This window comes from Aotus nancymaae, unplaced genomic scaffold (assembly GCF_030222135.1).
Source record: "Aotus nancymaae isolate 86718 unplaced genomic scaffold, 86718_ANA_hifiasm-v0.15.2.pri h1tg000003l, whole genome shotgun sequence".
NCBI lineage: Eukaryota > Metazoa > Chordata > Mammalia > Primates > Aotidae > Aotus > Aotus nancymaae.
Genome location: NW_026988414.1, coordinates 3,853,659 through 3,881,455, shown reverse-complemented (window position 1 = coordinate 3,881,455; position 27,797 = coordinate 3,853,659). Strand labels below are relative to the sequence as shown.

Genomic DNA, 27,797 nt, shown 5'->3' with positions numbered 1-27,797 from the left:
GCCTTTCACCAAGACAACCAATGCCAAGACATGCTGTGCAGCCTCAGCACCGCCCTCCCACTCGGCCTGTCTCCCCAGTAACAGGGTTGGTCTGCTTGTTTATCTCTATGGGTCTTTCTAATGAGGAAAGAGAAGTAAAGGGCCAACTCAGCCTGGGCCCCATCCACCCATGATTCATCTTAGGGTCGCCTGACCAGGAGGGTGGGGTGCCTGCTAGTAAACGAAGAAGAAAACCAGAGGCCTGAGCAGCAAGGAACCCCCTCCCGCACTCCAAAGGGTGCGGCTGGAGAGACAGGCCAGCACAGGGGTCGGAGAGCTCAGGCCCAGGTCAAATCCCAGCCACTTACCAACTGTGTGGACTTCAGCAATCACCTGACCTTGCTAGGCCTCCAGCCAAAGGAACTTCCCCAGCTTATTAAGGTTATTAAGAGGGAAACTCGGCCAGGCACAGTGGCTCACACTTACAATCCCAGCAGTTTGGAAGGCCAAGGTGGGTGCATTGCTCGAGTCCACGAATTCAATACCAGCCTGGGCAACATGCCGAAACCCCATCTCTACCAAAAACAAGAAAACTTAGCCAGGCGTGGTAGCGCATGCCTGTGGTCCCAGCTACTCAGGAAGCTGCGGTGGGAGGATGGCTTAAGCCTGGGAGGCAAACGTTGCAGTGAGCCAAGATTGGTACCACCATACTGCAGAGTTGGGCAACAGAGCCAGACACTGCCTCAAAAAATAAAAAATTGGCCAGGTGCGGTGGCTTATGCCTGTAATCCCAGGACTTTGGGAGGCTAAGGCGGGCAGATCATTTAAGGTCGGGAGTTTCAGACCAGCCTGGCCAACATGGCAAAACCCCATCTCTACTAAAAATGCAAAAAAGTAGTCAAGTGTAGTGGTGTGCACCTGTAATCCCAGCTACTTGGGAGGCTGAGGTAGGAGAATCACTTTAACCTGGGAAGTGGAGGTTGCAGTGAACTGAGACTGTGAAATTACACTCCACCCTGAGAGACACAGCAAGCCTCGGTCTCAAAAAATTTAAATTTACATTAAAATTTTTTTTTCTTTTTTTTTGAGATAGAGTTGCCCAGGCTGGAGTGCAATGGCACAATCTCAGCTCACTGCAACCTCTGTCTCCCAGGTTGAAGCGATTTTCCTGCCTCACTGCCTCAGCATCCCAAGTAGCTGGGATTATAGGTGTGTGCCACCACGCCTGGCTAATTTCTGTATTTTTAGTACAGATGGGCTTTCTCCATGTTGGTCAGGCTAGTCTCAAACTCCTGACCTCAGGTGATCTGCCCGCCTAGCCTCCCAAAGTGCTAGGATTACAGGCATGGGCCACCGCCCCTGGCCCCAAAATTAAAAATTTTAAAAGAGGGAAACCAAAGCTCAGACAGGTGAAGTGCCTTGTGAACCAGAGTCCCTGGTTCCCAGGGAGCCTGTCTGGCCTTCTGTTTCTGCCCCTACCTGGCCCAGAGAGGCTGGGTGCTGGCTGAGAGCTGGCTGGGGTGCCCCCCTTCCCCTATCCACCCAGACAGAAGTACTGGTGGGGACTGCACAGCCAAACTACCTTGTTTTATTGGATTTTGAGTAAAAACAACCTTGTCAAAGTTTCCAGGCAGACTCCTAAAAAGCATTAGCAGATCTGGACCCAGGCAGGCCAGGCACAGGGAGGTCCCTCTATCAGGTTTTGAGGCGGGTCGAGCGCCGTGGTAGTGGGGGCTGGGAGGATGGAGCCGTCACCTTGCTGGGTGTTTTGTCGTGGGTGCTGGGCTGGGAGGGTTGGCGGCCTCCGGAGGTGAACAGGGCTGTCAAAGCGTTCCGGGCGTTGATTGCGCACCGGCGGCTCACAGGTCGGGTGGTGGGGCTGGGGTTCTTGGCCGCCTTGTATTTCTAGATACAGAAGATGCAGGTAAGGTCAGGGTCTCCTCTCTACATGGTATGCTCCTGACCAGCAGCGACTTCCCCAGCTCTCGCTGAGACAGTATTAGTGTGCTGTGTGACCCTATGTGATGCACTTGGCCTCTCTGGGCCAAGGCTCTGGAGCTAACAACCTGGCCCTCAGCATTCCCTGGACCAATAAAAGCCCAACCTCACCCCAGCTCTGATTCTCTCCCTGCTGGTGCAGGGGTGGTCCCTGGAGGTTGAGGCCCAGCACAAGAGGGAGTGACCACTAGCCACCTAGATCAGCTTGGATGAGACTGAGTCCATGGGCAGGGAGGACAGGGCAGGATGTCCGGCTCACCTGCAGGTTCTCAAAGTGGGCCAAGGACTTGCAGTGGGACAGCTGAGCCCCTGAGTTGCTGTGATAGAACTTGTGGCAGACACGGCAGATGTAGCCCATCACAGGCACCAGGAAGTCCACACCTGTGGGAGGAGGGTCTGCACTTGCATCCCCGTACCAGCGAGGTGTCCCTCCCTCTCTAGGGGCCTGTGTGCTCACCCACCCTCTAGGTGGGAGCAGAAGAGAAGGCTTCCCAGCCAGAATGCCACAGGTGGCATCTAGGGGGTCACCTGGAGGCCAGGCCCAAGGGCTGAAGCTTCTGCAGGTGGGCTTGGGGCTGGGGCCTTACCATAGGCAGTATTGGGGCTGTAGGTCTCTGAGCCCTTCCACTCCTCTATGGATATATCTCTGGACCTCACCTGAAAACAGGCAAACGTGGACCTCGGATCTGGCTTCCCCAACACCTCCCAGACACAGGTGAGGGACCTGGAGCCCACCAATGCCCTTGGACACACAAAATCCCCTTGATTTCCAGGAGGTAGTGGGTGGTGTTCTCTGAGCGTTTGCACATGGTGATCCTTCCTCCCAGAGTGCTCTTCCCAATCTATACTTTCTAGCCCCCTCCTCCAGGAAGCCCTCCTGCTCCTACAGGGGCCATAATCCACACCAGGCGTGCCCAAGACATGTGTCATCTGACTGAATCTTCATTACAACCCTCCATGGCTACACCCATTATACTACGAAGAAACTGAGGTGCAGGGACATTAACTCACTTGTCTAGGGTTGCACAGCTGGTTTGTGGAGGAGCTGGGCACGGAACCCTGTAGGTCTAAGCCATAATTCATCCTTTTTTTTTTTTTTTTTTTTTGAGATGGGCTCTGTTGCCCAGGCTGGAGTGCAGTGGCACTATCTCAGTTCACTGCAACCTCTGCCTCCCGGGTTCAAGCGATTCTTCTGCCTCAGCCTCCTGAGTAGCTAGATTACAGGCACATGCCACCATGCCCAGCTAATTTTTGTATTTTCAGTAGAGATGAGGTTTCACCATATTGGCCAGGCTGGTCTTGAACTCCTGACCTCATGATCGATCCACCCGCCTCAGCCTCCCAAAGTGCTGGGATTACAAGCATGAGCCACTGCGCCTGGCCCATAGTTCACACTCTTAACCATGGGCCCTCTTGTAGCTCTCTGAGGTCCTATCCAATACTGTAGTGATCTTGGTCCTAGGGGCTGGATTTCAGGGGATCAGAGATTCTGCATGTCACCTGCTGGATGTGAGCCCCTTCCAGATGAGGTAATCTGACTCTGGCCACATCTACCCTACCAGGCCTAGCAGTGCCCTCCACTACTCACCGGGCAAACAAATGTGGCTTCTAAGGACAACCACCCCCGGTCAGGAGTTTGAGACCAGACTGGCCAACATGGTGAAACCCTGTCTCTACTAAAAATACAAAAATTAACCAGGCGTGGTGGCAGACGCCTGTGATCCCTACTACTTGGGAGGCTGATGCAGGAGAATTGCTTCAACCCAGTAGGCAGAGGTTGCAGTGAGCCAAGATCATGCCATTGCACTCTAGCCTCAGGAGTAGAGTAAGACTGTCTTAAAGAAAAAAAAATGCCAGCTGCAGTAGCTCATGCCTGTAATCCCAGCACTTTGGGAGGCCAAGGTGGTTGAATAACCTCAGGTCAGGAGTTCAAGCCCAGCCTGGCCAACATGGTTAAAACCCTGCCTCTACTAAAAATACAAAAATTAGCCAGGGGTGGTGGTAGGCACCTGTGATCCCAGCCACTCAGGAGGCTGAGGCAGGAGAATCGCATGAACCCGGGAGGCAGAGGTTTCAGTGAGCTGAGATTGTGCCACTGCACTCCAGCCTGGGCAACAGAGCAAGACTCTGTCTCACAAACAAACAAAAAATCCACAAAGAATCCAAGCTCCTCGAGCTCCTCATTCATGGGAGACAGGGTAGCTGTGGCATTGGAAACGTGAAGTCTTACTTCCTGCCATACAATCTGATGAAATTCAGCCAGGATAGTGCTTGGTACACACGCCTGGCACACAGTAAGTACTCAAACAGATGCCTGCTGCTGTCGCCCTCACTATTATCATCACCATCATCGCCTTTTCCTTTGCACACCAGGTTTCCCACCTCGGTGCCTTTAGTGATGCTGTTTCCTTTCCCTTCCTCCACACAGGTCCAAATTTCAGTCAGGCTCTGCATATTTTAACTGCCACTCTCTGGTCATCATCCATAATTACACAGCCATGCAGAAGGCAGTTGACAGTAATAATAGTTGTGGCATGCATTAGTGCCCACAGATGCCAGCACAGTGTCTGGTCTCTAGGAGGTGAAGTGAGGTCCGTCCTGGGCTGGGAATCTGGCACCGAGCCTGCCTCCCACGCCCTCCCCCCAGCACCTGCTTGCAGAATTCCTCCTCGACCTCGATCTCTTCTTCTTCATCCTCATCGTCCTCTTCCTCTTCTTCATCACCCTCAAAGCAACCCACAGCGTCCACTGTAATGAAGTGGTCCTCATCTTGGCCAGCGATCTCCTTCTCAAGCGACTTGAGCTGCCCAGGGAGTAGGCAAGGGGCTCAGGTCAGCTCTGGACAGCCAAGGGGCCATGCCCTACCCACCCTACCCCTGAGAGTCCCAGTCCCTCCAGACCCGCTGTGAGGTTGGGCCGGGATAAGCCTCAACTTGCTGCGTGACCCATGTCCTCTAAGGGAGCTCAGGTTACCTCCTTGGCTTTGTCCTTATGCCCCTGGGATTTCACGTGCTCCACAAACTTGCGAGGGGTTTTGAAGTAGCGGTTGCAAATGGTGCAGAAGGGTCGCAGGGACTGTTTGGCGATCTGGAAAAGGGAGGCAGACCAAGCAGTGTCCCCAGCAAGCCCCTGACTAGCACCCGGGTGGGGCCCAGCAAGAGCTCCCCTCCCCCGGGCAGGCCCACCACGCCTGTAACAAGCCAGGCTGCGCTCCACCCCTGCAATGGAACATGGGCAAACGCATCTTTCTCTTCACGATGTGGGTGGCTGGGAGATGAGATGGCAGATGGCAACACAGAGACAGGACAGACACAGAGAGAAGACGGGAGAGGGGACAGCTGCTCAAACAACCCCCGTGAGCCCCGTGGCTGAATGGCAGCGTGAGATGCTGCCTGGCCTACGCTGGACAGATGGGGAACCCGAAGCCCAAAGAAGAAACAAGACTGACTCGCCCAGAAACCGCATTGTGGGCTATGGGTGTGCAGGGGCAAAGAGGAACATGCACTTTCTCATCGGGTCTCCGTGCTTCCTGGCCTGCGGGTGGAGACAGCGGTGCGGGCGTCCCCGCAGCGTGCAGGCCCTCCTACCTTGTGGTCCTGTGTCCTGCGGTGTTGGATCAGGTCCCCCATGTAGTAGAGCTGGCAGGTGTTGCACCAGCGCCTTGGTGGAGGCTCCCTGAATGACAACAGTCAAAGCAAAAAGAATGTGATGCCAGACAGCAGCTGTCCTAGAATGCTCTGTAAGGGTAATGCAATTCCAACAGCAGTTCCCACAGGATGTCTTAGGGAAGCTTCACAAAATGGTTCTGAGGTTCATCTGGATGAGTACTTAAGCAGAAATAACCAAGGAAGCTTTAGGGGGAAGGGGAGTGAAGCACTGGGAATACCAACCTCTAAAATGAAAACAAGCTATAGTAGATTAAACTGTGTAGTGTGATGTACATTGATAATGTATCAATGGGAAAAAGTTGGAAGTCCTAAACAGGTTCAAATATTGGTAAGAATTCTGCTTTGCCAGCCTGGGCAACATGGCAAAACCCTGTCTCTAGTAAAAATACAAAAAACTGGCTAGGCAAGGTGGCTCATGCCTGTAAGCCCAGCACTTTGGGAGGCCGAGGTGGGTGGATCACGAAGTCAGAGTTCGAGACCGGCTTGGCCAAGATGGTGAAACTCCATCTCTACTAAAAAAAAAAAAAAATTAGCCGGGCGTGGTGGTGCACGCCTGTAATCCCAACTACTCGGGAGGCTGAGGCAGGAGAATCGTTTGAACCCACCCAGGAGGCAGAGGTTGCAGCGAGCTGAGATCCCACCACTGCACTCCAGCCTGAGCAACAAAGCGAGACTTCATCTCAAAAAAAAAAAAAAAGGCAGGGCACGGTGGCTCACACCTGTAATCCTAGCACTTTGGGAGGCCAAGGCAGGCAGATCACTTGAGGTCAGGAGTTTGAGACCAGCGTGGCCAACACAACGAAACCCCGTTTCTACTAAAAATACAAAAAATTAGCCAGGTGTTGTGGCAGGCACCTGTAATCCCAGCTACTCAGGAGGCTGAGGCGGGACTGTCAAGGGAGAATCGCTTGAACCCAGGAGGCGGACGGAGGTTGCAGTGAGCCAAGATTGTGCCACTACACTCCAGCATAGGTGACAGAGCAAAACTCCGTCTCAAAAAAATAAAAAGTGTCTGAATCAGTGAACATTAAGAACTCTCTAAAAAATATGCAAATACACAATTTTTCATAAATTTTAGGGGGCACATAACCCCTATGTCCACTGGTGAAACCCTGGTAAGGAGCCCTGCTGGGGAGGCTGCTTAGAGACAGAAAGTGTTCATGGTGTCATGTAGCACAATTCAATTTTTTTTTTTTTTTGGTGCCGTGACTCAGATTCGAACTCAATTATTAATTTATTTTTATTTTATTTTATTTTTGAGACAGTTTTGCTTTGTCGCCCAGGCTGGAGTGCAGTGGCGCGATCATGGCTCACCACAACCTCCACCTCTCTGGTTCAAGCAATTCTCTGCCTCAGCCTCCCGAGTAACCGGGATTACAAGAGCCCGCCACCATGCCTGCCTAATTTTTGTATTTTTAGTAGAGATGGGGTTTCACTATCTTGGCCAGGCTGGTTTTGAACTCCTGACCTTGTGATCCACCCACCTTGCCTCCCAAAGTGCTAGGAATGTAGGTGTGAGCCACCGAGCCCAGCTCCAATTTTTATTTTTAAAGATTGTATAAATCCAGAAAGGATCACAAGAACTAGGTCAAAATGTAAACAGTGTTTATCTCTTGGTAATGGGATTATGGGTGATTTTTATCTTGTGTGTCTGTGTCCTTGTATTTTCAAAACATTATATAATGAGGGAATTATTTTTATAACCAGAAAAAAAATTTTTTTAATCAAAAAAGGCACATCAGCCAGCCACACAGTGAATGTACTAGGCTTTAGGCTTTAGGGACACTTACTGTCCTCAGCAAAATCTTCTTAATACTGCTGCAAACAAAATCAGATCTTAAAGCAGCTTGCTCCAGAGGGCAGCATTGCTGTGGAATTTTCCTTTTAAACACAGTTTTGTAAAGTTTGAATTTTTTTTTTTTTTTAAGAGATAGGATCCTGCTCTGTTGCCCAGGCTGGAGTGCAGTGGCGCAATCATAGCTCACTGCAGCCTTGACCTGGGCTCAAGCGATCTTCCTGCCTCAGCCTCTCGAATAGCTAGGACTACAGCTGTGTGCATTAGCACTCCCAGCTAATTTTATTTTATTTTTTGTAGAGATGGGGGGGTCTTGCTCTGTTGCCCAGGCTGGTCTTGAACTCCTAGCCGAGTGATCCTCCTTCCTCAGCCTCCTTAAGTACTGAGATTACAAGTATGAGCGATGATGCCGGTGCAAGTTTGAATTTATTTTATTTTATTTTTTTTTGAGGCAGAGTCTCACTCTATCATCCAGGCTGAAGTGCAGTGGCATGATCAAGGCTCACTACAGCCTCCACTTCCTGGGCTCAAGCAGTCCTCTCACCTCAGCCTCCTAAGTAGCTAGGACTATAAGCACACGCCACCAGGCCTGGCTAATTTTTTATTGTTTATAGAGACAGGGGTCTTATGACATGGGCTGGTTCTGAACTCCTTTTCTTTCTTTCTTTTTTTTTAAGACGGGGTTTCACCATGTTAGTCAGGCTGGTCTTGAACTCCCGACCTCAGGTGATCCGCCCGCCTTGGCCTCCAAAGTGCTTGGATTACAGGTGTGAGCCACCATGCCCAGCCTGGTTCTGAACTCCTAAATTCAAGCAATCCCTCCACCTCAGCCTCCCAAAGTGCTGGGATTATGGGTGTGAGCCACCATGCCAGCCTGGCACTATTTTTTAATGTGCATTTTGATCTCTGTAAGAGAAAATCACAATAAACGAAGAAAGGGCGGGGGAGAGAACATGTCATCAAACAGGCAGACACCTTGTGCCAGTGTTATGTCTGAGGCTGCCCAGAAATTGGCAATGTAGGCCGAGCAGTGGCTGGCGCCTGTAATCCCAGCACTTAAGAGGCCAAAATGGGAGGATCACATGAGGTCAGATGTTTGAGACCAGTCTGGATAACATGGTGAAACCCTGTCTGTACTAAAAACACAAAAATTAGCTGGGCATGGTGGTGTGTGCCCGTACCCAGCTACTTGGGAGGCTGAGGCATGAGAATTGCTTGAATCTGGAAGGCAGAGGTGCAGTAAGCCGCGATCATGCCACTACACTCTAGCCTGGGCAAGAGTGTGACTCTGTCTCAAGAAAAAAAAAAAAAAAGACCAGGTGTGGTGGCTCATGCCTGTAATCCCAGCACTTTGGGAGGCCAAGGCGGGTGAATCACCCAAGGTCAGGAGTTCGAGACCAACCTGACCAACATGGTGAAATCTCATCTCTACTAAAAATACAAAAATTAGCCGGGTGTGGTGGCTCATGCCTGTAATCCCAGCTACTTGGGAGGCTGAGGCAGGAGAATTGCTTGAACCCAGGAGGTGGAGGTTGCAGTGACCCGAGATCTCGCCACTGCATTCCAGTCTGGGCAACAGAGTGAGACTCTGTCTCAAATAAAAAAAAAAAAGGCCAAGGTAGGCAAGGGCGTAGTTCACAGCACCCACCCCGTGGGCTTTGCGGAGGGAGGAGAGGGGCACCCCCACCAGCTAGGGTGTTGGGATCCACCCTTCAGCCCCATTCCTGGAAACACCTCCTTGCCTTCCATAGGGAAATGCATTTCCATGTGGTTTGAGTAGAGGTGGCCTGCCTAGGCCTCGCCAGTCAGAACACCCCATCCCTGGCCAGGGGATTGCTTCAGAAACGTGCAAGTGACCACAACCAGATCCACCAGCATTTTCCCTAGAAACGGTTTTGCCACTGCAGACACAGGTGACTGCCCTTCCTTGGAGGTCACTGTGCAGGGAGGCTGGGGCTGTGGGCACGCGGTGCCCACTGTAGTGAGAGATGAAGCCTCTCTAAGAAACGGTGTCCCCTGGGTCCAGCTGTACCTCTTGCCTTCCCACTTACCTATGCCAGAAACATTGCTCCTTTTTGCTCAAGTTAATTTCTGTCTTACAGAAATTAGAATTTTCGTCACTTATAACTGCAAAGAACCCCCAGTGATGCAGGAGGACAGTACTGATGTCTTTGTGTTGGGAGCCAAGGTGAGGTGGTCGTAGGTAGGGACTGGAGGGTTTTATTAGTTTTGTTTTGTTTTTGAGATGGAGTCTTACTCTGTCGCCCAGGTTGGAATGCAGTGGCGCGATCTCAGCTCACTGAAACCTCTGCCTCCTGGTTCAAGCGATTCTCCTCCTCAGCCTCCTGAGTAGCTGGGACTACAGGAGCACACCACGATGCCCAGCTAATTCTTGTATTTTTAGTAGAGAGGGGGTTTCGCCATGTTGGCCAGGCTGGTCTCAAACTCCTGACCTCAGGTGATCCACCCGCCTCAGCTTCCCAAAGTGCTGGGATTACAGGCCTGAGCCACTGCACCTGACCATGATGTTCTTGATGGCCTCGGGGCCAAGTAGGATTCAAGAGAAGATGTCATGGGGGAGCATCATTTGGAGAGGGTTTGCTGAATCCCCGACACCTGAAGCTTGTTAACAGCTTGTGCCACGTGTGTCCTTTTAGTTTTCTTCTGCGTCACAAGATCTTTTTTTTTTTTTTTTTAAAGATGGGGTTTCACCATGATGGCCAGGCTGGTCTTGAACTCCTGACCTCAGGTGATCCACCCACCTTGGCCTCCCAAAGTGCTAGGATTACAGGCGTGAGCCACTGCGCCCAGCCACAAGATCTATTTTTATACAGACAAGCTCATTCTGCAGATGCAATTCTGAATCCTGTCTTACTTTGACATTGCATCACCTTTCCACATTATTACAAATTCCTCAGTTATCCTATTTATTCATTATTCCATAGCTGGACAAGTTTTAACTGATCCAACCGATCCCCTACTTTTGAGTATTTTAGATCATTTCCAGTTAGATTTTTTCAGCATGATACTAATTGCAAAGAACATCTTGGTGAGTCATCATTCTCCCATGTTTATGATTATTTCACCCAAGGAGAAAACCACTCAAGGACACTCTTCTCAATATGAGAAACAGCTAAAACAGAGACACAAGCTGCCCTTGCAGAGAGGGAGCTCCCTGTCACACAAGGCAGGCAAGCAGAGGCCAACCAAGAGCTCTTCTGTCCTCTCGGCCCACCGGGGGAGCTTCAAATTGTGACCTCTGTAAAATCAGGACAGCACCAGTGACCACTGACTCAGGGGACGATCCAGCCTATGAAAGTGTTTGATTTGCCCTCTGTAGGGTTTGTTTTATTTTGTTTCAACTCTGAACTAGCTGTTAATATTTTGAAACTGGGAGATTTCACATACAAACCTGGATTTCTGGATTCTTCTTAAAAACGAAGAGATCCAGAGCTGAGAAGCAGCTGTCTCATGAGATAGAGTCTGTGTCCCTGCTGTGTCCCTAGCTAACATGGTCCTGCTGCTGTGATGACATGTCCCAGCCCTTGCACACCTCTTCAACTGCCCACAGAGTCCTGAAAGCACCTCCAGCTGCTAGCCGGGCCTTTTCACGCCACTCTAGTTCCAGACCCCAGGAGGGCTGAAGTTTCTGATTAAACAGGCCCCCCCGGCAATGAAAGGGGGAGACACAGGGAAGCCCTGACCTCCCACCAGAAAAGAACCTGATCCTCAGCCTTGTCACCCCACAGTGGGGTCAGCACACATGCTGCAGGGGACAGGGGTCTGTGCCACAACCTGTCCTCTCCCACAGGGATGGTCATGCTGTTCCTGCATAGAGGGAACCTTAAGAGACTGTCATGAATTCCTGCACTATATCCCTCACCAAGCCCTGTTACAGACAGGGAATACTGAGGTTCAAGGTCACCCAGTTAATAGTGTGAGGAGGCCTGGCTGAGAGGGCAATGCTTAACCCAAAGGCAGACCCTGCAGACAGCAGATGCAGGCCTTGGCCGACGAGACTGCCTACCCCGCAGTGCAGAGCTTCCACGGTCCCGCACTTACTCATCCTCTGTCTCCAGGACATCCCGGGGCACAGGGAGCAGGGAGAGGAGGCAGGCTTGGCTCATATGCTGGATCTCCCCTAGCCGCTGCTGGTGCTGAGGCTCCGACATGTGGTCCTGGAACTCCTGCAGCAGGAGGGAGTGGGGGATGGGCCCAGGGCGTGAGCCTGGGACAGTGGGCAAGGGTGGGGCCTGGGGAGGCAGACCCCAACCTCACCATGAGCCCATTTCTCTCACCACACATTTCTCTCGTGTGGGCTAGAGCAGCCATGATAAACTGAGACACGGAGTACATGCCAGCCCGAGATTCTACCCCTCCTAGAGAATGTGTGAGTGCCTCAAAGACAATGAGCAGCCTGGTTAGCATCCAGGCCTCCACGGCTCTGCCAGGTGAGGCACAGAGTAACAGAGCTCACAGCACCGGAGTAGTAACAATACAAGTACAATGCGATCTGATTCCTGCTACACTCACTGTGGGCCAGGCCTGCACTCAGGACTCCAGCGTCAGGTTGTTGAATCCCCAGAACCACCCAATAAGGCAGTTTCTAAAACGTTTCTTTTTTTTTTTTTTTGAGACAGAATCTCACTCTGTCGCCCAGGCTGGAGTGCAATGGCGCAATCTCGGCTCATCGCAACCTTTGCCTCCCGGGTTCAAGGGATTCTCCAGCCTCAGTCTCCCGAGTAGCTAGGATAACAGGCATGCGCCACCACGCCCGGCTAATTTTGTATTTTCAGTAGAGATGGGGTTTCTCCATGTTGGTCAGACTGGTCTCCAACTCCTGACCTCAGGTGATCTGCCCGCCTCAGCCTCCCAAAGTGCTGGGATTACAGGCATGGGCCATCAGGCCTGGCTCTAAGTTTCTTTGTCTGATGCAAAAGGAAACAGGCACAGGGCGGAATTCACTCTCCAAGGCCCCACAGCCACTCAGAGCTGATATGAACCCAGTCTGCCTGACTCTCAAAACTTGCTTGAGCCCAAGAGGACAGTGGGCTGAGATCATGCCACTGCACTCCAACCTGGGAGACAGAGGAAGACTGTCTCAAACAAAAACAAAAACAAAAACAAAACCGCCAAAACCTGCCTTCTTGGCTGATCAGGAAATGTTTCCAAGCAAATGCTTGACTGCTCAGGGCAGGGCCCAGTGCAGCCTGAGGCAGCCTTGGGAGAGCAGGCTGGCCATTCCATGGAGGCCCCACCCCTCCCCACCCTTATCTCCTGTATCAGTACCTGCTGGCTGGAGCAGCTGGCCTTGCAGATGTAGCAGAAGAACTGGAGGGTCTGCTTAGAGGGTGTGCTGGTAGCCGCAGGGGTGGAGAAGGCGGAGTCACTGGGGCGGAGCACGGGTGTCAGGGGTACAGTGCTAAAGGCCCGGCTGTCACTGCTCTGCAGAATGGTGACCTTCAGGGAGCCCCCAGCGCCCCACACCTGCACCAGGAGCAGGAGCTGAGCTTCCACCAACTGTGTACTTACAGTGGGCCCGCCCAGCACCCAACATCTACCAACACTGTCTCATCAGATCTTCCTGACAGGGAAACTGAGGCTCTGAGCTGTTAGGTCACAGCTAGAAAACACTGCAGTCAGGATGGGAACCCAGGTCGTCCTAACTCTAAAGTACCACCCACCCCACCTCTTGTATGACAGATGGGGAAACTGAAACTCATGGAAGGGGATGGGTTTGCCCCCAGTTATGCAGAGCTGGGACTGAAACCCCAGAGAGAGGCTTCCACTCTGTGCTCTTTCCACAAGAGCAACATTACTCATGAGAGGAGACTGGGGCTATGGCTTGGGGATGGGCAGGCTGGAAGGGATGGATGTGAAGACGGCACAACAGCAAGAGGGTCCCGTCCAGACCAAACACTGTCGAGCCCAGCCTGTTCTACCCCCATCCTAGGCCGAGGGCCATCATCCCATTTCACAGTGGGGGAAACGCAAGGAGGCCCTGAGGTTGCCTGGGGCAGAAAGAGACCATCCCACCCCACTGGGCTCTGTGGCCTCACACTGCCACATCGGCGCCTCTACCCACCCCCGGCATCTCTCTCACTCTGTTTTCACATTCTCCCACATCTAGGCCACTGGCCGGCTCCTTCTGGCTCTCTTCCACGCTGACTTGGGTGCCCACAGGCTCTGGCAAGGTCTTTTCCATGCCTGAAATGACAGATGTGCTCTGTTTCCTACAGTGCATCTCCCACCCACCCCAGGCCCAAGAGCTGCCTTCTCCCTCCACAGCCAGAACCTGGAGGCCCCCAGCATGGATCCCAGGCAGCTCCCAGTCAGGGCTGGACAGCATCAGGGGAGGAATGGAGGGTCTGGGCAGAGCTGTCCCTTCACCAGACCAGCTGGGAGCCAGTGTTCACTTACCTCCACCGGCTTCTACTGTATCAGGTGGCGTCTCCAGCCCGCAGACACGAAGCCCAACTGGTGCTTGCTCTGCAGCCAGCACCGACACCTGTGGCTGGGTCTGAGGCTGCTCATCAGTCTGCTCTGGTGACTGTACTGGCACCTGCACAGGGGGCTGCTCCCGTGGCTGGACCCTTGGCTGTGCTTGTATATGGACCTGTGGACATGTCTGTGTCTGGGCCTGCTTCTGCAGCTGCACCTGCCTTGGGGGCTGTGAATGTGCCTGGGGCTGAAGCCGCTTCTGTGGCTCTGCCTCCTGCTGCAGCTGCACCTCCCTTGGGGCCTGTGAACGAGCCTGTGGCTGCACCTGTGGCTGCACCTGCTTCTGTGGCTCTGCCTCCTGCTGCAGCTGTGGCTGCACCTGCTTCTGCTGCGGGACTAAGTGCTCTGGAGAAGTCTGTGTTTGTGCCTGCTTCTGCAGCTTTGGCTGCACCGGGGTGTCTGTGGGTGGTATCTGTGGCTGAGTCCGTGGCTGCACCTGGGCCTGGACCTGCAGGACCCGTGGCTGGAATCGTGGCAGCACTTGGGCTTCCAGGGGCTCAGGCAGCAGGTCTGGTGTCTGTGTCTGCTTCGGTACTGTCATCCGGGCCTGTGGCTGGACCTTCACCTGCAGCTGCCCCAGAGGTCCCTTCTCTGTGAGCTCTTCTGAGCTAGGAAGGATCAAAAAGAATATCCCAGACATGTCTTCAAAGAGGCCCCAGGGGCTCCCAAGAAAGGCCAAAACTAGGCTGAGCATGGTGGCTCGCACCTGTAATCCCAGCACTTTGGGAGGCTGAGGTGGATGGATCATTTGAGGTCAGGAGTTTGAGACCAGCCTGGTCAACATGGTTTTACCTGGGATTATAGGCATGAGCCACTGTGCCCAGTCCAAGACTCAGTTTCTAATGCTGGCTCTACCACTTACAAGCTGAGGATTTGGGCAAACTCCTTTGGCTCTCTAGGCCTCGGTTTCACCTAAATAAACCGGGGAGGATCATTCTCAACTCCCACAACTTGCTGACATGTATCCAGCTGGCTCTGTAAACAACCCACCCTTTACAGTCTCAGAACCCAGCCACCCAGCTTGGCCTCCAGGTGGCTCAGTCCTAAGGAAAACACCAGAGTCTGGCCCGGAGCATCCCAGGTCTGCTGTGGAAATAAGTATGGCCTTCCTCCAAGTCAGAGGCCAAGGCCCTTTCCTGGCTCCAGCTCTGCTGAAGGGTACACTCCCTCTGCCACTGCCACCCCTGCCTTTGCAGGATTGAGAGCACAGGGCACCCGGGCCCAAGTCAGGTTTTCAGAATCAGTTACCTCCTCAACCTCTTGGCTGGTGGCTCGGACACCTCACAAGGCTCAGGCTCGGGTGTTGGAGCATGTTTTTCTTTGGCGATGTCCTCTGGGCAGGGAGGTGAATCTTGGTCTGGAATGCAGGCAGGAGTGAGGGAACTCAGATGTTGGGGAGAACATTTCTGAGCTCCATGAGATGGGGCCTGGGCTCACCCTCTTCCCACCAAGAACCCTGGTCTCCCACATCTGCCTCTATCACCTGCCCAGCCCCCACCCCATCCATGTCCCTCTGAAAGGCCAGCAGCCTCCCTCCCTCACCTTCTGATGTGTCCATCCGGCGCTCTGCGGCTTCCTCAGACCCCTCTGGGGGGTCTGACTTGTCTTCCACAGGCATTGTCTGAGAAGAAGAATCCTGCTTCCTTTCAGAAACTATTTTTAACATCTGATACCTACCTCTATCAATACCTCCTAGCCTAAGGGTGGCTGCCCCCATCCTCCAGGGGATGATGGGGCCCAGGGGATCTCTGGTGGGCCTGGCCCCAGAGCTGCCGAGTGGATGATCTTAGTAAAAATGCCCCAGCAGTGGTGTCTAGGAGATTCCATCTAGTTGTCTGTTAAATAAACCCAGGTTTCAGGGACATGATCCTTCTCCTGGCCACAGTGCTACCTCCTGACCTAACTTCCCACTCAGTTTTCCACAAAGTAGCCAGTGGGATCCTTCTTTTTTATTTTTTTTGAGACAGAGTTTCACTCTTGTCACCCAGGCTAGAGTGCAATAGCGCGATCCTGGCTCACTGCAACCTCCACCTCCTGGATTCAAGCGATTCTCCTGCCTTAGCCTCCAGAGTTAGCTGGGACTACAGGCACCTGCCACCACGCCCGGCTAATTTTTGTATTTTTAGTAGAGACAGGGTTTCACCATGTTGGCCAGGCTGGTCTCAAACTCCTGACCTCAAATGATCCGCCCCACCTCGGCCTCCCAAAGTGTTGGGATTACAGGTGTGAGCCGCGGCACCCAGCAATTTCTTATACTTCTATGAATGGCAATTAACTTAAGTTTTTAGAATGCCAAGTTATAATATGATGTTTCCGCCGGGCGTGGTGGCTAACACCTGTAATCCCAGCACTTTGGGAGGCAGAGGCGGGTGGATCACAAGGTCAAGAGATCAAGACCATCCTGGACAACATGGTGAAACCCCGTCTCTACTAAAAATACAAAAAATTAGCTGGGCACGGTGGCGCGTGCCTGTAATCCCAGCTACTTGGGAGGCTGAGGCAGGAGAATTGCCTGAACCCAGGAGGCGGAGGTTGCAGTGAGCCGAGATCGTGCCATTGCACTCCAGTCTGGGTAACAAGAGCAAAACTCTGTCTCAAAAAAAAAAAAAAAAAAAGATGTTTCCTTTTAAAATAAATGTAATCAAAAGGAAGCTCACTCATTCAAAGCCATGCTCTCCCACATAGTCGCCCCACAGCCTCAGGAGCACACTTGAAACTGGCGGGGCTGAATTGAGAGGTCAGTATCAGATATATACCAGATTGTGAAGATTTCGTATTTTTAAAAAAAGGAACGTAGCCCAGCACAGTGGCTCACGCCTGTAATCCCAGCACTTTGGGAGGCTGAGGTGGGCAGATCACCTGGTCAAGACTTCAAGACCGGCCTGGCCAACATGGCAAAACCCTGCCTCTACTAAAAATAAAAAAATTAGCCAGGTTTGGTGGCAGGAGTCTGTAATCCCAGCTACTCGGGAGGCTGAGGCAGGAGAATCACCTGAACCCAGGAGGCAGATGTTGCAGTGAGCAGAGATCAGGCCATTGCACTCCAGCCTGGGCAACAACAGTGAAACTCCGTCTCAAAAAACAAAAATAAAAGAAAAAAGGAATGTAAAATGCTTCATTCATTTTTTATATTGATGACAGGTTGAAATGATAATAGTTTCATATGGGATTGGGTTATATAAGTTAGTAATATTAATTAAGCCCATTTCTTTTTACTTTATAATGTGGTTATCAGAAAATTTAAAATTACATATATGGCTTTATTTATCTATTTATTTATTTATTTAGAGACAGGGCTTCACTGTGTGGCCCAGGCTGGTCTCGAACTCCTGAGTTTAGGCAATCCACCTGCCTCCGCCTCCCAAAGTGCTAGGATTACAGGCGTGAGCCACCTTGCCTGGTCGGCTTGCATTTTATTTCTACCAGGCAGTGCTGATTTTTTTTCTTTTTTTTTTGAGACAGCGTCTCACTTTGTCACCCAGGCTTGAGTGCAGTAGTGTGATCATAATTCACTGCAGCCTCTAACTCCTGGACTCAAGGAATCCTCCCACCTCAGCCTCCCAAATCCCTAGGATTACAGGCATACACCATCATACCCTGATAATTTTATTATTTATTTATTTATTTATTTATTATATTTTTTTTGAGACAGAGTTTCCCTATTGTTGCCCAGGCTGGAGTGCAATGGCACCATCTCAGCTCACTGCAGCCTGCGCCTCCTGGGTTCAAGTGATTCTCCTACCTCAGCCTCCCGAGACGCTGGGATTAGAGGCATTCACCACCGTGCCCGGCTAATTTTTTGTATTTTTAGTAGAGAAGGTGTTTTACCATGTTGGCCAGGCTGGCTTGAAACCCCTGACCTCAGATAATCCACCCAACACAGCCTCCCAATGTGCTGAGATTACAGGCGTGAGCAATCGTGCTGGCCACCCCAATAATTTTAAAACATTAAGCTGGGAGCAGTGGCTCATGCCTATAATCCCAACAGGTTGGGAGGCCAAGGTGAGCAGACCACCTGACATCGGGAGTTCAAGACCAGCCTGATCAACATGGAGAAACCACGTTTCTACTAAAATAAAAAATTAGCCAGGTGTGGTGGCGCATGCTAATCCCAGCTACTCGGGAGGCTGAGGCAGGAGAATTGCTTGAACCCGGGAGGCAGAGGTTTTGGGGAGCCAAGATTGTACCATTGTACTCCAGCCTGGGCAACAAGAGCGAAACTCCATCTCAAAAAACAAACGAACTAAAAAAGAAACATTGGCCGGGCGCAGTGGCTCACGCCTATAATCCCAGCACTTTGGGAGGCTGAGGCGGGTGGATCATGATACGAGGTCAAGAGATTGAGACCATCCTGGACAACATGGTGAAACCCCATCTCTACTAAAAAATACAAAAATCAGCTGGGCATGGTGGCGCACGCCTGTACTCCCAGCTACTCGGGAGGCTGAGGCAGGAGAATTGCTTGAACTCAGGAGGTGGAGGTTGCGGTGAGCCGAGATCATGCCATTGCACTCCAGCCTGGGTAACAAGAGTGAAACTCCGTCTCAAAAAAAAAAAAAAAAGAAACATTGGCTGGGTGTGGTGGCTCACACCTATAATCTCAGCACTCTGGGAGGCCGAGGCAGGCAGATCACCTGAGGTCAGGAGTTCAAGACCAGCCTGGCCAACATGGTAAAACCCTGTCTTCAAAAAAATAAATAAAAATAAAAAAGAAACATTAAATAAATGATAGTACTGATGGTGTTTGGGCATGGTAAAAATCCCATCAGAGATACAAGAATATTTGAAGTTTGGGAAATGCTAGACAAGTCCATCCCTGCTCCCCTCATTTTACAGATGAGGGAACTGAGGCATAAAGGGAGTGTGACCTGTCAGAAGGTCCAGGTTGAGCCAGAGCGGGTGGCACTGGGGCTGACACCAGCGTCCCCTCCCAACAACTCCTATGCCCACCTGCCCCACCCCAGCCACCACTCACCTTTCGATTGGGGGTAGAGGAGTAGGTCCGGGCTTGTTTCTGGGGGTTCCGTCCTGAAAGGTTGAACTGGGAGGGGTTCATGGGGACCCCAACAGGAGGAGGTCCCAGCAAGGACTGGCGAGTGGCCTGGGGAAAGAACTGTTGCAAATTTGGAGTGGCCAGTTGCGGGGGTGTGAGGCTGGGGGCTGTCAGGCTGGGGGCTGGGAGGCCTGGGGTTGCCATGCCGTAGCCTCGGAGGTTACCTGCAGGCAAGAAGAGAGGAGAAAAGGGGTCACACTGTGGTTGGGTGGCAGAAGGTAGTGTCAGGCATCAGTGCCCCAGAGCATCATGGGAATATCCCAGATAACTAAAAGGGACCTTCCCATCCAAGGGCAGCCGAAGGGAAGAGATGAGAGCTGAGGCTCAGCCCCACTTTGGGCACTGGTGGAGAAGGAAGCTTCAAGGCTCTTTTCTGCTCCAGCCGGGGGTGGGGGTGCTACCTTTAGCATTCCCCAAAGCCCTGCTCACCCTCAGGCATGCTTTAGAGTCTGCCATAGAGTAGGTGGGAGACTTTGCACAGAGTCCATAGGGAGAAGCAGCAGGAGGGCTGGTCCCTGGGATAAAAGACAGCCACCCCCGCCCCCACCAGCTACCCTTTATCAGCAGCAATTATGAGCCAGGCTCTGTGCTAAGCCTGTTCCTCACTGCCTCAGTCACCCAGCCCAGCAGGTATCAGGGTGGGTGTTATCTCTACCAATGACAAAACTGAGACAGAGTGGAGGTACAGCTTGCCCAGGATCTCCATGAGGGGTGCTGCTATCCACCTACCACCCCAGCCAGGATTCTGGGATCTTCCTCATTCCTCCCTCTCTTTGCCTCATTCCATGCAAGCCATCCCCAAATCCTATCAACTCTGTCTCCTATGCCTCTTCCTAACCTGGCTTTCCCTCTCTACTGCCTGCTTCCCATTCCCACTCCCTGCCTCCTCCCAAAACCACTTGATCCTTTGCCTGAATTCCAGCCACAGCTTTTGCACAGGACGGCAGCGGTGATCTTTCTCAAAGCATATTCTAAAGTCATCCTTCCCCTCTACCCAAAGACTTCCCTAGTGCCCTACTGCTTGGTAGCAAAGCCCATTCCTCACTGCACGGTCTGGCCCTTCCCACCTCTCCAGCCTCCTTTCTTGCCATTCTCCCGCTATGTTCCCACTCTACTCCAGTCACATGTCCCTCCCTGTGCAGTCCTTCAGACATCCTGCCTCAGGGCCTCTGCATGTGCTGTTCCCTCTGCCTGGGCTGTTCTGCCCGCTGACTCCCAGTCACCCTTCAGACTTCCCTGTAGGTGTCTCTCCTCCAAGAGGCCTTCGCAGACTCTTTCTGTGTCCCCAAAGGCCCTAGCTTCCGGTTCTAGGATGAGCTACATGCTTTCCTTGTCTGCTTGCTTTCTTTCCTTTTTTTTTTTTTTTTTTGAGATGGAGGTAGTGGCACAATCTCAGCTCACCGCAACCTCCACATCCTGGGTTCAAGTGATTCTCCTGCCTCAGCCTCCCAAGTAGCTAGGATCACAGGCGTGCATCACCACACCCAGCTAATTTTTGTATTTTTAGTAGAGACAGGGTTTCACCATGTTGGCCAGGCTGGTCTCGAACTCCTGACCTCAGGGTGATACACCCACCTCAGCCTCCCAAAGTGCTGGGATTATAGGCGTGAGCCCCCGCACCCGACTCCTTGTCTGCTTTCTGCTTCACATCATCTAACTCAGCTCTGCACCTCAGGGAAGGCCCAGAGCTCAGGAAGTATTTGAGGCATGAAAGGCAGTTGGAACTCTTGCCCCACTGCTGGGATGGGATGCCCCAAGGTTAAAGCTTGAAGCATGGGTCAGCTGTGCTGTGAGCGCTGGCTTCGAATCCAGACTCTAAAGTACAAGCTCTGTGACGTTAAACAAATTAGTTCCCCCTACTTAGCCTGATTTCCCTGATCTGTAAAATGGGGATAATAACAGCACTTGTCTCACAATGTTTTATGAGGATTCAATGAGATAGACAAATGTGCCTGGTACACAGTAAATGTTCAATTAACATTAACTTGAAACAAATACATATACACATATGTGCAGAGAGCCAACCAGCTCCTAAAAATTCTCAAAAACAGTAAGACAAAAGATGAAACAACCTAAAAGAAAAATGAACAAAGGACATGGACAAGTCACAAAAATAAAAACAAATGTTTAACAGACAAATATAAAATGTTCACCTGCACTAGCACATTTTAATTTAAATGTAAATTAAAACATTAATGACATAGCTTCTTTTTGCCAACCAACTTAAGTAACTCATATGTATATACACATTGATATATATATATATAAAGCATATAATACCCAGTGTTGCCGTGGGCATGGTGAGACCGGCACTGTCATACGTGGCTGGTGGCATTGCAAACTGGTCCAGTCCTTTAGGAAAGCAATTTGGCAATACTTATCAAGAGCCATAAAACACCCATCCCCCCGACTCAGTGAGAAAACAATCTCAAATATATTCATCCCAGAGTTACTCAAAACAGCAAAAAAAGACCCAAAGCAAAACAAAACAAAAAATAAAAAAAGGCAAAAGCAAAAGCAAAAAAAAAAAAAAAAGAAAAAGAAAGAGCCAAACAGCTAAGAAGGTTTAGATAAGCAAAGGCACAGCCCTCTGGTGCAGTGTTAAACAGCTATTAAAAATAATCCTAACAGAGACGATCAAATCCTATGGTAAACGATTATGCCATTCTATTCAGTGAAAAAGTAACAAGGTACAGCATGGGACTTATATCAATTGCAATCATTAGATACAAACCCCCAAGTTTGTGCCTAGAAAAAAAATGGGATAAAACAGACAAAAATATTGACTGGTAGTTTTCTTCAGGTGCTGAGTGAGTCGGCAGATGACACTGTGGGTTTTCCTATTCCCATTTTTAACCTCTTTTTCCACTTTTTTAAAGAGTGTAACTTTTATTCTTTTGTTTGTTTGTTTTTGAGAAAGGGTCTTGCTATGTTGCCCAGGCTGATCTTGAACTGTTTGTCTCAAGCAATCCTCCTGCCTTGGCCTCCCAAAGAGTTGGGATTACTGGCAGGAGCCACCACGCCTAACCAAGAGTGTGATTTTTTTCTTTTTTTGAGATAGGCTTTTGCTCTGTTCCCCAGGCTGGAATGCAGTGATGCAATTTTTGGCTCACTGCAACCTCTGCCTCCTGGGTTCAAACGCTTCTCATGCCTCAGCCTCCTGAGTAGCTGGGATCAAGCGCACACCACCATGCCGAACTAATTTTTGTATTTTTAATAGAGACAGAGTTTCACCAAGTTGCCCAAGCTGTTCTCAAACTCCTGGACTCATGTAATCCTCCTGCCTTGGCCTCCGAAAGTGCTGGGATTACAGGCGTGAGCCACAGCCCAGGGCCAAAGAGTGTAATTTTTTAAATGGGAAAGAAAAAAAGGAAAATGTCTATGTATTTGTGGCAGGTCCCTATGTGTGATTCTCTCTCTCTACCCACCTGCTTATCATTTTTAAGTCAGCTCCCAGGACCATCCACACCCATGTGGTCCAGACAGGTCCACAGAGTGACAACCATCTAATCAATATCTACTTGTTAGGTGATCTTGGGCACATGACCCCTCTCTGGGCCTCAGTTTCTTCATCTGTAAAATGGGATTGTGGGTGTACCTCCCCTCAGAGGGTTATCAGTAGAATCAGGAACAGCATCTTGGCTGGGCACGGTGGCTCATGCCTGTAATCCCAGCACTTTGGGAGACCAGGGTGGGTGGATCACCTGAGGTCAGGAGTTCAAAACCAGCCTGGCCAACATGGGGAAACCCCGTCTGTACTAAAAATACAAAAATTAGCCAGGCATGGTGGCAGGCACTTGTGTCCCAGCCACTTGGGAGGCCGAGGCAGGAGATTCGATTGGACCCAGGAGGCAGTGGATGCAGTGAGCCAAGATTGGGCCATTGGGCTCCAGCCTGGGCAACAAGAGCAAAACTCTATCTCAAAAAAAAAAAAAAAAGTACAGCATCTTAGAAAGAAGAGCCAAGACTGTTCTTCATATTGGGGAAATTGAGACAAGGTCACAGCCTTATGCAGCCTACAGACAACCAGTCAGATATCTGGATGGTCAAGAGGCCCAGGCATCAGCCCAACTCAGCTCCTGCTGATACAGGGCAAATGACTTCCCTTCTCAGCTTCCTCGTCTGTCAAATGGCATCTAATCTGAATGTGAGTGAAGTGTGCTGAGTACCACCCGAAGAGCCAGCAGACAAATGTGCATTCAAATTAGCAGCTTAGGGACTTTCACCGCCCTGAGCCTCAGTGTCCTCATGGGTGAACTAGGCTGCCAAGAGTAGCGTCCTCTCAGGGTCGCTGTGTGGAGCTGAGATTTAGGGCAATAGGCTGCTGGGGAGCTACCCCTAAAAGAGACTGAGAAGGGGCCTGGGGCCATCCATACCTTGTAACTGCTGTAAAAGCAAAGCTCTCTGCAGCATGGAGCCGTTGAGGAGGGAGGCTGAGTTGGTGCCCTGGAGATTCAGAAGCGGCTGCTGTGGCTGCTGCGGGGAGAGCCCCCTGTGTGTTGGGAGGGGGTGTCAGAGGCTTATTGGGAAAGTCAGACCTTCCCTCTTCCCCAAGACTTCTCACCTCCATTCTCTGCCCCACTCTATGATAGACAGAGGGCCCCTTGGGGTTGGGATCGGTGATCACCAGGACTCAAAGGGGGATGCCACTAGGGAAGAGGATGGTGATCGGGAGCTCCCAGACATGGGTCTGAGAGGCAGGGCTGAAGCCATAGGCCCCGAGTGGGGAACTCACCGACTGACAGCCACGGGCATCGGAGCCTGTGGTGGGGACTGCTGGAGCAGCTGCTGGAGCTGCAGTAATTGCTGCTGCTGCAATTGCTGCTGCTGGAGCTGCTGCTGCTGTAACTGCTGGATCTGCTGCTGCTGCTGCTGGCTGAACATGGTGGCTGGGGACAGAAAGCAGAGTAAGGCCAGGGGTCTCCACCACAGGTCAGGCCAGCTCCCCTCCCATCCACAGCCACTCCCCCCAGCCACAGCCCGCAAAGGCGGCTGCGGAGCTTCACAGCTGCACCCCAGTCCTTCCAGGACCCTGCCACACTCGCTCGGCCCATCCTTCCAAGTTACCTCCAATCCTGCCAGGGGCAAGATTCAACCACCCTCCTGCCAATGCCCCCTCAGAGACTGCCAACAGCCCCTCCTTCAAACCCCTCCATCTCTCCATTTCTGAAGGCTCCATCCTCCCACCCTCAGCCTCGGCCTCTCTCTGCGCCCATCACTTCCCCACTCACACCCCCTTTTCAATACCGCAACCCCCTCTCGACGCCCCGACGTCAATAACATCGACAACCGTCTAACCCCGTCACCGCGGTCCTGAGTCCCGTAGGACGGCTTCTTCCCACCACCACCACCTCCCCGCGGCCCACTCCGCCCGCCCCCACCCCACAGCCCCATCCTCCGCAGACACAGCCATCGTCGCGCGCGGAGCCCCACGACCCCGCCATCCTCGGCCCCGCACCTCGCCTTCCCGCGCGCCCTCAACGCTTGCGTCACCCCCACGGGTGGGCCGGCCGCGCACACCCCACGCTCCGACCCGCGGGCTCCCGGGCTCCGCGCCGCTTCTCCGGGGCCTGTGGGCTCCTAAGGCCCGAGTGCGGGCGGGGCCAGCCGGGGCAGCGCCCTCTGGGGGACGGGAGGTCCAGGCGCCGCCGGCCGCGCCACGCTAGCCCGCCCAGTGCACCGGTCACGCAGTGCTACAAGGCGCGAGCAGGTGCGAGGGGGTCCTGGGTAGCGCAGGACCGCCTGCGTCCCGCGTCCTCTGCATCAGTAAGGGACGGCTCGGAGACCCAGGTCCGTCTACCTCCGGAAGGGTCAGCCATCCCGCGGGGACATTGAGGGGTACTTCCAGGAGGACCTGTCTCAACCGATCTCCCTGAGGCCGCCGCGGTCCTGCGATCCTGGGGCCCCGCGCGGAGCTGCGGTGGGAGGGGGCGCGCAGTTGGCAGATGTACATTCATTCGAGGGACCCAGGCCAGGCGAGAGGGCGGCCAAGGTCTTAGAACCCCGTAGGAGTTTGCCCACGGAGGGGTGGAGGGGGGTCCACCTCAAAGTCTTTTTCTAGTAGATCTGGCTAAGAAAGGAGTGGGTGAGGAGGATCGAGTGTAGTTATCAAAAAATAGCTACAGAGGCCGGGCGCCATGGCTCCTGCCTGTAATCTCAGCACTTTGGGAGCCCGAGGCTGGAGGATCGATTGAGCCCAGGAGTTCGAGACCAGCCTGGGCAACATGGAGAAATCTGCCTCTACAAAAAACACAAAAATTAGCTGGGCGTGGTGGCGGGCCCTTGTAGTCCCAGCTACTTGGGAGGCTGAGGCAGGAGGATCACTGGAGCCCGGGAGGCGCAGGCTGCAGTGAGCTGAGATCGGGCCGGGCCCCCACACTACAGCCTGGGCAACAGAACAAAACCTGTCTCAAAAAAAAAAAAAAAAAAAAAAAAGCTCGGCCGGGTGGCTCACCCCTGTAATCCCAGCACTTTGGGACGCCGAAGGAGGCGGATCACGAGGTCAGGAGTTCGAGACCATCCTGGCCAATATGGTGAAACCCCGTCTCTACTAAAAATACAAAAATTAACCAGGCCCGGTGGTGCGCACCTGTAATCCCAGCTACTTGGGAGGCTGAGGCAGGAGAATCACTTGAACCTGGGAGGCTGAGGTTGCAGTGAGCCAATATTGCACCACTGCACTCCAGCCTGGGCAATAGAGCGAGACTCCCTCTCGAGAGAGAGAGAGAGAGAGAGAGAGAGAGAGCGCCCTGCTCCCTCATCCTGCACCTAAAATGGTCCTGCCCTTGAAGACCCCTTTAACAACAACTCTATCCCCCGTACCCGCGCCGTAACAATCCTTGGCTACTAAGTAGTAATTCTGTTGTTGCTGAGATGGATTCTCACCCTGTCGCCCAGGCCAGAGTGCAGTGGGCTGATCTGGGATCACCACAACCTCCACCTCCCTGTGGTTCAAGCGGTCCTCCCGCCTCAGCCTCCCGAGTAGCTGGGACTACAGCTCGTGCCACCACGCCCGGCTAACTTTTGTATTTTTAATAGAGACGGGCTTTCACCATGTTGGTTTGGCTGGTCTCGAACTCCTGACCTCAAGTGATCCGCCTGCCTCGGCCTCCCAAAGTGCTGGGATTACAAGCTTGAGCCACCACGCCCGAACTAAGTAGCAATTCAGTTTCCTTTTTCTGTAACTTGCAGCCTTGCACAAGTGTGACAGCCCGCGCGACTCCTCGCCCTGCCTTCCGCGCTGACGTTGGGCGGGCAGGACGCGCGGAGGCGCTGGCGGCGTGCAGACCTGGGCGGGCGGAGCGCCTTGACGGAGTGCGCTCGGGCAGCGGAACTCGCGTGTCCGTAAGTCATCGCAGTCATGTGACGAGCGCCGCTCCAAAGCTTCGGACTGGCTCTGCGGCAGCCGGGCTGTGGCTGAGTAGCCTAACTCGGCCCGGAAGAGTTGCGGAAGAGCTAGGACTTAAAGGCGCGAAAGTGGCTCCGCGAGGGCGGAGTGCGGCGTGGCGTCGCGTCCGGGGCCCGGGGGACGTAAGCGCCTGTGGGTGCACAGGCAGCCTGGAGGTGGGATTTCGAACTCTGAGCTGAGGAGAGGGCTTTATCCCCCTAAGGGTAGGGAGCACTAGAAAAGGGTGTGAACCTCATGAGTGACATTATCAGATCTACCAATTGTAAAACCCGCTCCTGTGAAAACAAAGAAGCAGTGAGAAGGTAAGAGAAGCGAGTCGAGACTGCCCAGGCTCTACAGGGCACAGTGGCTCACCCCTAGAATCCCAGCACTTTGGGAGACCCAGGCGGCTGGATTACTAAAGTCAGGAGTTCGAGACCAGCCTGGACAACATGGTAAAACCCCGTCTCTACTAAAAATACCAAAACAAATTAGCCAGGTGTGGTGGCAGGCGCCTGTAATCTCAGCTACTCAGGAGGTTGAGGCAGGAGAATCTCTTGAACCCGGGAGGCAGAGGTTGCAGCTGAGATCACAACACTGCATTGCAGCTGGGGTGACAGAGCTAGAGTGTATCTCAAAAAAAAAAAAAAAGGCCAGACGCGGTGACTCACGCCTGTAATCCCAGCACTTTGGGACGCCAAGGCGGGTGGATCACGTCAAGAGATTGAAACCATCCTGGCCAACATGGTGAAATCCTGTCTGTACTAAAAAATACAAAAATTAGCTGGGCGTGATATAGTCCCAGCTGCTCGGGAGGCTGAGGCAGGGGAATCGCTTGAACCCGGGAGGCAGAGATTGCAGTGAGCCAAGATCACACCACTGCACTCCAGCCAGGCGACAGAGGGAGACTCCATCTTAAAAAAAAAAAAAAAAAAAAGACGCCTAGGCTGCCAAGCAAGTATGTTGACACCTTGAGCTGGGTGCTAGCGTTGGAGAAGTCCAGGGTTGAATCGTGACTCCCCTGCCTTGTGGCTAGGCGACACAGGCTGGGGGAGAGGCCTCTTAGCTGGTTTCTTCCTTGGTGAAACGTGTGCCCCCTCCTGAGGTGGTAAGGATAACATTACATAATGCTTAGCACTGGCACCTGGCACAGAAGGAGCTTAGCAAATTGCCAAAGTAAAAAACCTAAAAATAATGCTTGTGCTGGTAAAGGTGGGAAGCCAGCACTAGCTTCCTGTGTTGGTTCATCTTTCTGGAAAGCAATCTGCAAATTTTTTTTTTTTTTTGAGATGGAATCTCTCTCTGTTGCCGGCTGGAGTGCAGTGGCGCAATCTCGGCTCACTGCAACCTCCGCCTTGAGGGTGCAAGTAATTCTCTGCCTCAGCCTCCCCAGTAGCTGAAATTACAGGTACCCAC

General features: G+C 52.4%; 1 protein-coding gene across 9 annotated transcripts; it reads right to left on the bottom strand.

Annotated features, from left to right (window-relative positions):
• Positions 1-1,551: 1,551 nt before the first annotated feature.
• On the bottom strand, positions 1,552-26,181 carry CIZ1 (CDKN1A interacting zinc finger protein 1). Of its 9 annotated transcripts, none has more exons than XM_012458054.3 (17): positions 26,079-26,181; positions 23,730-23,883; positions 23,371-23,486; positions 21,275-21,346; positions 18,917-19,158; positions 15,484-15,577; positions 15,190-15,298; positions 13,861-14,549; positions 13,526-13,647; positions 12,730-12,927; positions 11,503-11,627; positions 5,565-5,652; positions 4,951-5,064; positions 4,652-4,780; positions 2,565-2,634; positions 2,237-2,358; positions 1,552-1,884 (listed from the first exon to the last, which is right to left on the bottom strand). In XM_012458054.3, the coding sequence occupies exons 2-17, from the start codon at positions 23,876-23,878 to the stop codon at positions 1,675-1,677; spliced, it is 2,649 nt and encodes an 882-aa protein (XP_012313477.2). In that variant the 5' UTR covers positions 23,879-23,883; positions 26,079-26,181; the 3' UTR covers positions 1,552-1,674. The 9 variants fall into 9 exon arrangements, with proteins under 9 accessions (XP_012313477.2, XP_012313474.2, XP_012313473.2 ...); XM_012458051.3 differs by having other exon boundaries at positions 4,628-4,780; positions 15,484-15,562; positions 26,079-26,178; XM_012458050.3 differs by having other exon boundaries at positions 4,628-4,780; positions 26,079-26,177.
• Between the last annotated feature and the right edge of the window lie 1,616 nt (positions 26,182-27,797).